The following is a 14,878-nucleotide window of genomic DNA, read 5'->3' on the forward strand; positions in this document are numbered from 1 at the left end:
ATGTATTAATTTCCACCTCCACCATCTCTTCAAGGTACCCTTTGCCTTCAGTCAACAATTCACTATAACAGAAGGCTTTACCTGGTAAGCTTACCCAAATATTCTTTCCTGAGAAATACAAGCCCTTGCTTGTAAAGTGTTGGAGCAGCCTTCCATTAACTTTAGCTCTAGAAGTGGAAGTATATGGAGATGTCCCAAGGGATGGCTGGAGCTCTATCCATACTCCTTCATAGTTTTATTTTGTATAAACTCTCTGTTTCCTGTTGATAATCAGACACTTACTGGGAAAAGTAAGCCTAGAAATTCCCTGGTTAAAGTATGGTCAGAAACTTAGCAAATCCAGCAGCACAAAACAAAGTGATGTTTCAACACAGAAAGAATCTGGAAGAACTTCCAGTACTACTGCCACAGGAAACTAGTAGCTGCTTCTCCTGGAATGTTGAGCTGCAATGGCAGTGAATAATTTATAAATTACCTCTGTTTTAGCAATACTTCAAGATCCAGAGTCACGGGCAAGAATAAATAATCAATCAGGTGCCCTTAGTGTAGCTGAGGGTAGGGGGAGGGAATGTCTGATACCTTTAGCCCCCATTGTGAATGACAAGCAAGTTTCTTCCTTAAAAACACACAAAGCTTACTCATAGTTTGCCTCATAAAACCAAGAAACCCCACTTGTCTAAAATAAGGTAGGGAGATAGGTTACTTCCTTCCTGCTACTGCATCCTAGTTCAAACCCTGTATCTGTACCAGCATAAAAATGTGATCTCTTCCCAGTATGAATGTGTTTGCTGCTACTTATGCTAGCTAGCAGTCTGCTGAATCACTCTGTATAGACTCATCCATTATGATATATTAATTACAATGAAACAATTGGTCAGAAAATGTATATGTTTGAATGTATAGGGTGGTGCTCATATGTCTCATTTGTTTTATGTGTTAGAGTTACCATAGGATTATGGATGAAGACAAAGACAGGAAGAGCTCAGCCAACAGTTGTTTAAGTGTCAGTGACCCAGAAAGTGACAGGGTAGGGTGGAGAAGTTGGGTGAGAAGCAGGAGAAAGATCAGTAAACAGAACAACACACATACATACATACACCCCTAAACCTAGAAAAAGAACCCAAAATGTCAACAGTGGTTATCTGTGGGTCATAGGCTATTACTTTCATTTTACAAATTTAAATACAGTTTCTACTTTTCAAAAATAATGCTGCTATTATTATTGAAATACAATATTTTAAATTATTATAGTGACTCAGAAGAAAGTGTAGAATACATCTAATTGAAAGGATTAGCCAAATTTCTATGGATCACAGTGTTGGGGTATTAGATTTCATTAAAAATTATGCAGGTGACATTTGTGATATGGAGTATATCGGCCAATAGTGAAAAAATAACTGGAGTCAAGGAAGAAGGCATATAATCACGGTTTTCAAGAACCACTAATCTTCTAATTTGAATGGGATGAGATGTGCTATTTCAGGTCAAGCATCCCTAATCTGAAAATCTGGAATCAAAATGTTCCAAAGTCCAAAATTTTTTGATACCTGACATGACACAAGTGGGAAATTCCACACCTGACCTCATGTGATGGGTCACAGTAAAAATGCAGTCAAAACTTTGTTTCATGGTGCAAAATTATTGAAAATGTTTCATAAAATTACATTCAAGCTATGTGTACAAATATATATGAGACATAAATGAATTTCATGTTTAGATTTCGGTCCTATCCATAATGTACCTCATTATGTATATGCAAATATTCCTAAATTAAAAATAAAATCTGAAATCTGAAACAATTCTGGTCCCTAGCAATTTGGATAAGGGATGCTCAATCTGTAGAAGATAAATACCAGAAACAAATCAAGAAATATGGTAGTGCTTCTAAAGAGAGTATTTGAGGTAGAAATACTATATTGTTCTTTAGACTTTATTTTACTATGTATGTGTCTGTACATATGTGTGATCTGTGTCTGTGTGGGTGTGTGAAATTTAAAAAAAGTCATTCGCTTAAGTCTATAATTTGCACTGAAGGCAAGAGTTACTCTATGAAAGAGTGCAACAGAATTCTAAGAAATCTTTAAAAAACGTGCTGGCTGAAAGGGTAGGAGTAGGAAAACAAATTAACCAATAATATACATATTGCTTTCTAGACTTAACTAAAAAAAATTTTTTTTTAGACGTAAGTGATCTGAATAATGAAGTTAAAGGCAGTATAGGAGACTAACACCCAGAACCCACAACATTTAAAACTACATGGGCTATAGTATCAGTAGACCTGTGTTTCCATATTTCTGTCTTCAATATTGGTTGTCTTACTACCCCACAAAGCCAGTACCAGATACGTTGGGTTTCCGTGATAGTAGCACTCTTTTTTTTTTTTTTTTTTTTGAGACAGGGTCTCACTCTGTCGCCCAGGCTGGAGTGCAATGGCGCGACCTCGGCTCACTGCAAGCTCCGCCTCCCAAGTTCATGCCATTCTCCTGCCTCAGCCTCCTGAGTAGCTGGGACTACAGGCGCCCGCCACCACGCCCAACTAATTTTTTTGTATTTTTAGTAGAAATGGTTTTTCACTGTATTAGCCAGGATGGTCTCGATCTCCTGACCTCGTGATCCGCCCGCCTCGGCCTCCCAAAGAACTGAGATTACAGGCATGAGCCACCGTGCTCAGCCAATAGTAGCACTCTTATTTTGGTAACAAGTTCTCTACTGATTAAATCACTCATAGATGCTGGTCCAATGTAACTGATGTGTTGCAAAGCCCTTTAAATAACTTAATTTTCTTTTGGATGATGTAAAGCACAAAACAGGTGTTCTCTATCATATCCCAAACAGGGATTTAGGAGGCCAGGTTCTTTCTATCTAGTGGCTCAGTTGTCTTTAACATGTTTTCTAAGATGCTCAAAGTAGAGGTAAAATCATGAGGAATAGTACATGGAAGGGCTGCCCAACACTTTACCTGGATTCCATTGGTGAGAGCTCAGTTGTGCGCCTCATTTAACTGAAAAGCAGGCTAGGAAATATCGACTAGTTGTGCCCTGAAAAAAGAGAAAATGAATTTGGTGAAAAGTCAGCCATTTTCTACCCTAGAGACCTTCTGCAGATGAAATTTATAGGACATAAAATTTAATAATATGTGACATGGTAAGAGAAAGGAGTCAAAGATATCTTCTAAATTTTCAATATGGGAAGCCATGTAGACGGCTATGAATCTGAGTGTTGGGGAATATAGAAAGAGAAGCTGAATGTGGGATGGGAGGAGAACAGTAAGATAATAAAAACGAGCTCCATTTTAATGTATGACATAAAAATATTTTAGGCCTTCAAACTAGAGACGTGTAGCATGCATTCTGAAAACATAGGCGATATATAAATCTAGAGGCAAAATCTAGAGATACAGATTCTTAATTCTTCAAAACATAAACAGTAAGTGGCAGTAAATTTCACAAGATTGACTAGGACAGGGCATAAATAGGAAAGAAGAGCTAAAAACAGAAACAACAAAAACAACAACAAAAAAACACTGTGCATAGCATACCTGCCTTAGTCAAAAGTAATAGAGAGACAGAGATGGGTAAAATATTATTTTCCTTAAAGAAGCTCACAGGTTGGTATAAAATAGTCAAGGAAATTATTGATTACTTATCGTGTGATAAAAGCTATAAAACTTTTAATGGATAAAATGAGAGCATAAAGATTACAAACATTCAACTAATGTTTGGACTGAATAAATGACTTATATCCAAACATATCACACAATGAAGCTTACTTTCTTTGATGATGCCTCTCAAAGCTCACATAAATAGGTGACAAATCCTCCTATAGCTATACAGAGAAGACTTCTGCCTCCACTACTACACACTTACCTTTATTAAATGTTTACTGTGTGTAAAGTAAATCTCCAAAATATATGTATTATTTCCAAACACAGAACAGAAAACTGGGGTAACACATTAGCTAACTTGCTGTAAACCTAGGTCATGCTTTCCACAACCCCACAGTATGTCCCTTTGTTCTTTTTGGAGAATAAATAGACATGCCAATATGACTTGCTTATTAGTTATCCTCTAATTATCAGAAACGTGAGAGCTTGTGCCATGGATTTAAAAAGACAGCTATTATTTTATAGAAAATTAGAAAACTTCTATCATCATTTGTTAGCAGCCCAGCATAGAAGCACAACTATGTAACCACTGTTGTAAAATATGTGATTTTTGGAAATTTACCATAGACATAAAATTAGGGAATTTTTGAAGCAACAGTGTTTTAAAAACTTACGTATATAACCAAGAATATTAAAGAGAAATTTTGAATAGTATTAGCTACATCGTATTTAGTGAACAATGTCATAATTATGGTGAGACACCTATCTTTCTAGATATATGAAATCACTATTGAAAATGGTTGCAAATTTTACAAAGGATTTTTAGGTCTTTTTTAACAGTTTATTTTTCAAATTTTCTACCATTGGTATGTATTAAACAGACTTATGGTTAATATATACTATTTCTGTATATTTTATGATTCAAATATATAATTATATGGGTTCTCTCTTGCTTCTCTCCTCTCTCTTTTCCCTGTTTTCATATATACACCAAACAGGGCAAAGCCATCACAAGTAAATATACAAAAATCTTACAGTCTTCAAGGAAGGTAATAAGAATGTTTAATTTACTTTTCATAGTTCATATTTTCTGAATTTTTATAACAGCATAAATTACTGACAAAATAGTGAAACGGTATTTTAAAAAAGAAATTCAGAAATTATTTTAACAAAATAAGCAGGAAATATAATTAAATATATAAAAGCTGGTAATAAAAGCAATCAACGTACACAGTGTCTTAATAAAAGTCAGCAGTTGGAGTAGAAATTACTATTCTAAGGTTTCCAGAGACACCTAAATTAGCTTATGAATCGCTGTATTTAGAGAGAATATGAAATGGAATATCAGCAATGTCATTGCAAGATTGTCTACAATAAATAAAATCAGTTTTAATTGTTCCTTGGGCATCCGATCTAAGAAATTTTTCAGAGGTGCTAAGTCAAGTTTATTTAAGTTAAATTAAGACCAATAAGAGAAACATTTTAACTAATCTTTATATGTTTTAGAATATTTATATATAAATCCATCTTGTGATGTAGAGTATTTCTTGCTTTAGAGTATTATTTCAAATTCCTTCAACTAAAAATAATGACTATAATTTAAGATGATCACAGGCCATGATCTGGCATTGATTCATTTTATCAGTCCATTGGGAATTTTAAAGTCTAAATTTGTTTTCACAATTGCTACTTTTGTTTTAGCATCTTGAAGTCTTTCACAGGCTTTTTCAAAGGCAATCATATCCATAACAAATTTTTCTTCACAATGTCTTTTATATATTTCTTGAGACCTAAGAGGAGAAAGAAAGGTAATAGAATGAGATACTTTTAAATCTTGAAACCATGGCAATCTATTAGACTGTTAATGATGATAACTAGATGTCTTCGAAATAGGCATATACAAGGGAGAAAGACAGAACTCCATTTATATATCTTGGTTATATCATTAAACAATATTCGTATTAGTCTAGTATTTATGAGATATCTATAAGCTATAATTAAAAATTCTCACAAACTACGACTTAGCTTTCCAAAGAGGTATTTAAATCACGCTATGTCATCACTTAAAATACATCTATTTAAGCCTCACTAAACCCAAGCTACTTCTTCAACTCTGTTATATGGACTGAATGCATTCCACCAAATTCATATGTCAAAGTCCTAACTCCCAGTGTCTTTGACTGTGACTATTTGAGGATAAGGCCTTTAAGAAGTAGTTAAGGCTAAATGACATTATATGGGTAGGTCCTAATCCAATATAATTAGTGTACTTATAAGAAGAGGAAGGAACAGCAGAGATGTGAGTGTACAGAAGAAAGGCCATGGGGGACACAGGGAAAAGGTGGCCATCTACAAGTCAAGGAGAGAGGGCTCAGCAGAAACCACACCTGCTGACACTTTATTCTTGGACTTCCAGTTTCCAGAACTGGGAGAAAATAAATTTCTGTTTAAGCCACGCAACCTGTGATATTTTGTTATGGCGGTCCCAGTAGACTAATACTCTGCCAAACCTGGGAAATGTCACAGGTCTTAGGAGATTTCATTCATTCATCCTTATTTATTCAACAATTATGTATTGTGATGCATGGCACTAAACTTAGGTGCTGGAAACATAAATATAACATGATATAACTACGTGAAGCTTATAAAAAGTTAACAGAAATAAATGCATGTAAATATATAAAAGATATATGGTTTATCATGAAAACATTACATAACAAGTCAGAGTGAGGAAAAACTTGAGTAAAAACTTGGTAAATATAAACTAGAGAGCAAGGAGGGGAAGACAAGAAAAGTTTAGAGTTAAAATAACCTTTGAACTAAATCTTGGAAGATGTGTGTTTTCCAGTCAGAAAGTGGAAGATAATTTTGTTCAAGTGATTTTTATAGCATGAACACAGTCAAAACAAAGGTAGAAAGGGTAGAACAGCTTGGAATGCTCCAAGAACTGAAATCAATCTAATTGTCTGGGTCATACAGTCTGGGAAGCAAATTTAGGCCAGATCATAAAATACTTTATTTATGTGTAGGTATACTCAGAAATCTGAACTTGAGGAGAGAAAGAGAGCATTAAGTCTAAAAAGCCTGCAGCTTATTGATAGTGTGATTTTAGATAACTCATTCATGTTCTTTCTGTCTCATTTTCTTCATTGTTAAGGAGATAATCTAACACATAGGGTTAGTAAAGGACTAAGTGAGTTGATACATTAAAAATTCTTAGGTGAATGCCTAACATTAAATAATTCATTTCACTGGATGGGTAATAATGGCGTTCAACAGAAAGACATGTAGGTAGAGCAACAAGATGGGAAGATTAGAGTTCTGACTGGAAATGGTTAGTGTTAAGAGTCTAGTTATTCATGTGGTGATGCCCAGTGTGTTGAATACAGAGAAGTGATAGCTTATAGTTAAGACTACAGGTAGTATAACCATTCTGCTTGGCTCTGGAATGTATTGTTGGTGTGATTTTAGATAGGTTATTTAAGTTCTCTCTGTATCATTAATTTTTTTTCATCTTTATAAAGAGGACATTTCAACTCATAGGGTTTAGGAGGAAGTAAATAAACCAACAGTTTTAAAATCCTTAAAGGAGTGCCTGGCATTTAATAATCATTTTAGTAGTAGCTAAAAGTTAGCTACTAGTACTATAAGCCTAGAGATCAGGAGAGTAGTCATGTCTGGACACGTAACAGAGTAGAAATCATGACAAAGGGATCTTGCACATGTAATTAAGGGTACTAATTAAGTCAAGAAATGTACTAAAATAGCCCTCCTACAGATAAATTATAAGCTGTGAAGAAAATGTAAGTAAAAGAACTATTTAAAAGACTTAAAAAAAGAGAAATATGAAATAATCAATTATATTATTATATCCATGTATACCAGTGTCAAACAATTGGAAAATAAAATCAAGAAACTGATTCTACTTACATTGTGACCAGAAAAACATAAAATATTTAGACATAAATGTAATAAAAGATAGGCAAGGCCTATACCTAAAAATAATAAAATTTTGTTGAAAGAAATTTAAAAAGACCTAAATTAATGGAGAGTTATATCATCTCAAAGATTAGAAGATAATATTATTATGATGTCAATTTTCCTCAAATAGATCTATGGATTAATAAAATTACAATTAATAATGCCAAGAGCCTCTATGATAGAAATTAGAAATTAACATGTACGTTTGTTTTAAATATATATTAATTCCAATTTATTTTAAATGTGTTAAATTTAAATGTTTTGAATTTATTTAAATTTAAATTTATATGAAAATGCAAAGGTCCTAGGACAACCAATGTAATCTTGAGAAAACAGAGCAAAGTTGGAATCTCTATTTTCCATCCCGCTGAACAATTTGCCCATAAATGTATTGGCTTACGACAACCACCTTATAATAGCTCATCCTTTTGTCAGGTCAGAAGTCCGGGGATATTGTGGCTAGTTGGGTTTTCTGCTTAGGTCTCACAAGGCTGAAATCAAGGTGTCAGCCAGAGCAGTGGTTCTCATTCAGGTCTTGGGGTCCTCATCCAGGATGAGTGGTTGTCAGAATTCATTTTATTATCACTCTTTCCCTGTGCTTCCCTCTATTTTTAAGTCAGCAATATCATGTAAAACCGTTCTCATACTTTGTATCTTATGTTCTGTCTTGTCTCTGTATTTGGAAGTCTCATGTGATACACTGGGCCCATCTGGATAATACAGAATAATCTCCTTATGTTAAGGTTAATTAAGCAATATCCTTAATTACATATGTAAAGTCCCTTTACCAACACATTCTCAGGTGTGCTATCTCATCATATTCATAGTCCTGAGAACCACGCAGGGCATGATATCTATCTTCTTGGTAGCCATAATTCTGACTAGCACAGCAGACTTACATTACTTGATTTTAAAGATTATAAGAATTATAAGAGGAGAGATTATTAACTTTTAATAGGAAAATGAAACCTAATCATGAGACAATAGAAAAGGAAACTGTGGTAAGTATAAAATATATAGAATATTATAAATATGGATATAGGAAGCTGAATGAATTAAAGCTTGAAGTCCTAAAATTTCTTTGGGAAATAGATAAAGTATACTGTTGAGAAGGAGAGGCCATAAGTGGTGTTTGAATAGAAAGCTGTACTGTTGGTGAAGATTTTAAATGGCTCTTGTAGGTAATAGGAGAAAGAGTAAGCAACTGTGGGAGCAGCTCAAGTTGGAGACCATAAAATTAATATTGGCGTAAATCTACGGGGCATTGATTTCTTCTAGACATTTATATCTGAATACAGGAAATGAAGATAGATAGTTGAACTGTTCCAAGGTAAGGGTTGTAAGGAACATTTTAGCATAATCGAAGCAATGAAATGAAATAACTTTAGAGATACTTGAGAGAATGAACAAAACAACAATTGAATTAAAGAACCCCGGAGCCTACACTAGAAATGAAAATAAAAGTGTATAAAGGAGGTTATTTGAAGGACGGGTGTCACCATATATTTGAAGGATATGTGTGGTGGAAGTTAAAGAAGAAAGGAGTTGAAAAGATAAATTTTAGTTATAAATAACTATATAGGAGTTGAAGATTTAAGAAGTGGGGCAGTTCCAAGTGATAAGAGGGTCTTTATATGTGTCTATGGAAATCAGTTTATTAACGTCAGGTAGGATAAAGATTGACAGCATCCAAAAATGCCGATATTAGGTAATTGGGAGGGTTTTCTTATGAATTTGGAAGTTAACAATGATTATGGCAGAAATTGGATGAAGAGAAAAAGCTTCATAAATCAAAAATGATGTAAAGACCACAGTAAATTATGACGGTAGTATGGGAGATCAATTGATGACCAAATAAGGACAAGTTGAAGATGATGTAATTGGATAATCACTTTATTTTCTAGCTCTTCCATGCTAAGTGATATCCTACTTCAAAATGGACACCCTGCTGTCCTGGCTTGAACAGTATCATCATTTTCTCAGAGTATAGACATGAATATCTTAGAAAATCCATGACTAGCTTTTATCTGATACATAGATTCTTCCATTTCAAAGTCTATCTTTAATTAACGCTTAAATACTCCTGTGGGTATTTTATTAACTTTCTAAATCAGAGCTTTATGGTTCCCCTTTTTTTCTTTTACTCTTTCTCATTCCACAAAGCAGGATTAGGGAGCTACATTTTCAGTAATGACTTCACTAGTTATTGAAATTTATCAGAATGCTTTTAGGTCAAGAGAATAAAGAATCATCAGCCAAAACAGTATCAGAACTGAAAAATTTCAGAAGTCTCCAGTTAGATTTCACTTTTTGATCACAGCTTCTTTCTGTATATTTATACCTAATCTTTATTTGAAAATATTTAGAGTTAGACTCAAAGATGCCTGTTGGGACATACTACTCACAAACATTGCCGTATTCATATGTGCTCTACAGGTTAATGCTTTTGCAGTAGCTTAGGAGAGAAGATAATTCAGTTAACATACATTAGGATGCTTGTTTGAGTCTGTATTCTTTAAAAATTAATTATGGTCAGACATTCAATTTACTGTGAAAAAACTAAGCTGATTAAACTAGATTGATTTGCACTAGATTTGTATTTCAATACATCACACTAGCCTTCATTTCTTTTCCAAATACTTTTTTATTATACTAATAAATACTTATTTTAGTCATAAAGAAACATTTCCAAAGCACACACAGACACACACACACACACACCACACAAAGTGTACACTAAAGAAAATGATTTTAAATTTGGAGGGGGAAATACATAATATTTTTCATACGTAATAAAGTATTACATAAAACACATCAGTAAATAGCTTAAATTGCTTATAAGTAGGAAAAGGCAAATGCTTTTTCTTATTTGAAACTCCTTTCCAGCACAGCCTTTTAAAAATGATGCTATTTAAAAATTTAAATAAAATAAGCAGTTCTGAAGATCTCTAAGTGTTTCTATACAAGCCTTAAAGACGTATATACATAATTTGGCCATTTGAAATACCACTAGGATAAAACTGTGGCTGATCAACTTCAATCTAATATCAGAAAAAAAATGTGTGAAAAACTTTGAAAAGGTAAAATAAAATTACCAGGAGTCCTGGCTAGTACACTCTTTAGAACTATCTGTGCCTTTCAATCTCCTTGAACAATTTTACAACTCTAAGAAAAACTATGAGCAATCCAAATGATTCTTGTTTATAGAGATATAAACAATTGTGTTCAGCTAAGTTACGTTTGATTATTGCCCAGTGAATATTGACTAGTTTTGCACCTATCTGTGAATTTAGTTTAGCATTTTTGATTGCCAGTATCGATACAGACATAGGAGTAGATATAAATAAAGACATAGATATAAAATAGATACATATATAGAGAAATGCTCCTTGAATTCTTGTAACTGATTTATTCTTTAATGAGTTAAATGATAGCTTCGACATGTGCTCATTTTATATTTATAAAGGGCAGGGTTTTATGTTCTTAAAAATGTTCCTTGGCAATTAATAAAATTTAAATTTACTAACTGTAGGTTAAAATATTTTGTCAACAAAGCTCCTACTTTACCAAATTTGGTTTAAAATTTTAAAACTTTCACCATAAAACAATTTCTAATTTTTGCAATTGTTTGAGAAAACTTTGTCCAAAGTGTGTCCTAAGAATTATTTTCTGAGATAGTTCTTGAAAGGGAAGTTTTATGGTAAAATACATGTATAAAATGCAATATATCTTTCTGGTAGGAATCCTAATGGTTTTTACTGCACAACTGTCTACTAAGACTTAGAGGCTTTTTTAAATCAAGTTGATGTTTCTCAAGCAATCACACCTTCAACTATTCTTCATAAACCTTCTGCTATAGGTACAGGAATATTCACAATCTCCTTGATCTCCCCTAGCTTTACCTATTTTGAACTTTCCAACTTTGCTTATCCTCTTCTCCTTGCCTCACCTTTCTACTATAATGGTCTCCCTTCATCTCTCTGCTTTTCCAATTTGAATCAACAATTGTACTTCTCCCATTTCTATTTTTTATAACAATTGAAATGTATGCTTATGTTTGCCACTGGATGGTGAGTTCTTAGAGGATCAAGAATATCTTATTCATCTTTGTATGGCAGGGCAAGGGATAATTTAAGTGAAGTAACACTGTGGTTTAGTTAAGCCTTCTCTTTGAAGGTTTTGATTTTGCAGTAGCAAAAAATGCTGCCCCCAAATATGGCACATTGGCACACTATGTATTTTAAGCTGAAGGAAACTGAGAAACTTGTAGAAGCAAAAAGATTGCTCTGAACTCCTGCCTCCTCTCTTTTAAACACTGTGACAAGTGCCATGCTTTAAACCAGGAAGGAAGGAATATTACACAGAAAGGCCAAGAAGAATCTAAACAAACAGGCCATGCTTGGTACACCTCATCCTCAGTTCATTACCATTAGGTCATATCCCCTTTTTTTTTTTTTTTGTTCCAATCATACTTCCACAAAATTGTCTATTCTTCATCAAACCTAGGCATAAAAATACTTTTCCCTGGGTCTTCATTTTAGAAAGCTTCTAGGTCACATAACATTTCGATGAAATAAATTTGTTACGCCTTTTTCTTGCTAGTCTGTCTTTGTTATAGAAGTGTCGGCCATAAACCTATTTATGTACCTGAAATTTTAATTGTCTATTCGTAGTGTTTGTGTTATTGCTGATATTATTATGTAATTCTGTTAATCTCATTGCTTTTTGCTGTATTTCCCACCTCAATTTTCAGTTTCTTGGGCCAAATGATCTTTATGTGCCTACATCACCTGTAAGATAACTCTTCAAGAGCTAGAAATGAATTACTACTTGAATTATTTGAATTGAAGGTAAGTACTACTTAGTAGAAGCACCAATGATCACAGAGGGACAGAAAAAAATGTGCAGGACAAATTTACTGCCATGAATTAAACACTTGTACTAAGAAGTTTACGTAGTCTAATGATTAGTGAAGCTACTTTCGTAACTTGGTTAATTACATTTTTACTCTACGTTTAATATTATTCTGATTATTTATCTTCATTGTAAAAGCATTTAGAAAAAATATGCATTGCTTCTTATTCTAAATGACTTACGTATTAAGCACAAATACATAAAAAACACTCTTCTCAGTGGTTGTTATATGACTTAAATGAGTTTATATACAACCATTACTAATTGGAGTTCTCACCTATTTACCTCAACAAATATGTGTTGAATAGATTTATTAACTAGGTACTATACTGAGCACTGAAATAGAAAGATGGAGCGAATAATACAAAGACTTGATTATTTTCTTGAGGGGATGGGGCCAAAATGGCTGACTAGAAGCACCAGTGATTGGAGGCTGTCATCGAAAAGAACCATAACCGCCTGTGAATCCTGCACAGGCAACTGAGGTATGCAGGTTCTTCATCAAAACTGACTAGCGCCAGGTGAGGTGGCTCACACCTGTAATCCCAGCAATTTGGGAGGCTGAAGGGGGCGGATCACCTGAGGTCAGGAGTTTGACACCACTGGTAAACATGGTGAAACCCTGTCTCTACTAAAAATACAAAAAAGATCTGGGTGTGATGGTGGGCACCTGTAATCCCACCTACTCAGGAGGCTGAGGCAGGAGAATCATTTGGGAGGCGGAGGTTGCAGTGAGCCAAGATAGTGCCGTTGCACTCCAGCTTGCACAACAAGAGTGAAACTCTGTCTCAAAAAAAAAAAAAAAAAAAAAAAAGAACTGACTAGGCAGCTGGTGTGACCCATGGAGAGGAAGGAAGAGCAGTGTGGTGTGGTGGCCCACCTAAGAGCCACACGGGGCAGGGGAGCCCCCACGCCCCAGGTAAGGGAGGTGGTGAGTGTGCTACCCAGCCTAGTAAACTGTGCTTTTTCCATGGAACTGTTCAACCCAGGCACTGGAGGATCCCACTTGTGAACCCATGCCAATCTGCAGCAGAACTCGTGCAGATTCTCAACAGTCACTCAACTAGAATCTGCTTAAGTCTCCCATGGAAGCGGCAACCAGCACCACAGCTTCTGCTGCCTACTGTCTAAGCTGCCTGAGGTCCTTAGGGGAGAGGCAGTAGCCAACACTGGGACTGATAGCTGCCTAACACATTAAGCTCCCAGGGCGGGTGTAAGGCAGCTCTATAGCTCCAGGATATGCTTTTCCCCTGATGGAGCCAGGGAGGCTGGATGGCTTGGTCCCAAGAAGTATTCCCCACAGCCCAACACACCAGCTGTGGCAGACTGCAGCCAGAATGCCTCTTCAGGCCTGACCCATCCCTTCTCACTGGGTGGGGCCTCCCTGCAGGAACTCCAACAACTACAGTCAGGGGCTCAGGGACAGAAGTCTGATCTCCCTGGGCCCAAGCCCCTAGGGAGAGGGGTTGCCACAGTCTCTGCAGACCAGCAGACTTGGCCTTTCCTCTTGCTAGTTCTGAGGAATCTGGGCAGCCTAGATAAATGGGTTTCCCCCCAGCAAAACACATTTTTCACCAATGGGTGGTCAAAGTGCTTTGTTAAACAGGTCCTGCTCCCTGTGCCACTCAACTGGGTGAGACTCTCAAACAGGGATTGTCAGACACTGTATACAGGAGCATTCCCACTGACATCAGGTAGGTGCCTCTTGAGGTCAGAGATCCCAGAAGAAGCAGGCACCCATTTTTGCTGTTCTCCAACCTCCTCAAGTGACATCTCCAGGCGCAGGAGTGAACCAGATGAATAGGGCTTGAAGCGAACCTCCGGCAAACCTCAGCAGCCCTACAGAAGAGGGACCTGACCATTGAAATAAAACAATCAAACAGAAAACAACAACAGCATCAGCAAAAAAGAAGTCCCAACAAAACCCCCATCCAAGGGTCAGCAGCCTCAAACATCAAAACTAGACATACTCATGAAGATGAGAAAGAATCAGTGAAAAAATGCTGAAAACCCAAAAGGCCAGAGTTCCTCCTCTCCTGCAAATGATCACAATGCCTCTCCAGCAAGAGTGCAGAACTGGGTAGAGGAGGAGATGGACAGATTGACAGAAGTAGGCTTCAGAAGGTGGGTAATAATAAACGCCACTAAGCTAAAGAAGCATGTGCTAAGGTTCTTAACAAAGAAGCTAAGAACCTTGATAAAAGGTTAGAGAAGGTAATAACTAGAATAACCAGTTCAGAGAGGAACATAAATGACCTGATGGAGCTAAAAACATAGCACGATGGACATTTGGGTTGATTCCAAGTCTTTGCTATTGTGAATAGTGCCGCAATAAACATACGTGTGCATGTGTCTTTATAGCAGCATGATTTATAATCC

General features: G+C 35.6%; 1 protein-coding gene across 1 annotated transcript in view; it reads right to left on the reverse strand.

The window, feature by feature from the left end:
- Window positions 1–4,430: 4,430 nt before the first annotated feature.
- LRRIQ3 (leucine-rich repeats and IQ motif containing 3) overlaps window positions 4,431–14,878 on the reverse strand; it is a 172,666-nt gene continuing 162,218 nt past the window's right edge. Inside the window, exon 8 of the mRNA XM_011977711.1 lies at window positions 4,431–5,394. Within this exon, the coding sequence (XP_011833101.1) occupies window positions 5,238–5,394 (157 nt within the window). The 3' untranslated portion in view covers window positions 4,431–5,237. The remainder of the gene's footprint in view (window positions 5,395–14,878) is intronic.

This window comes from Mandrillus leucophaeus, unplaced genomic scaffold (assembly GCF_000951045.1).
Source record: "Mandrillus leucophaeus isolate KB7577 unplaced genomic scaffold, Mleu.le_1.0 Scaffold103, whole genome shotgun sequence".
Taxonomy (NCBI): domain Eukaryota; kingdom Metazoa; phylum Chordata; class Mammalia; order Primates; family Cercopithecidae; genus Mandrillus; species Mandrillus leucophaeus.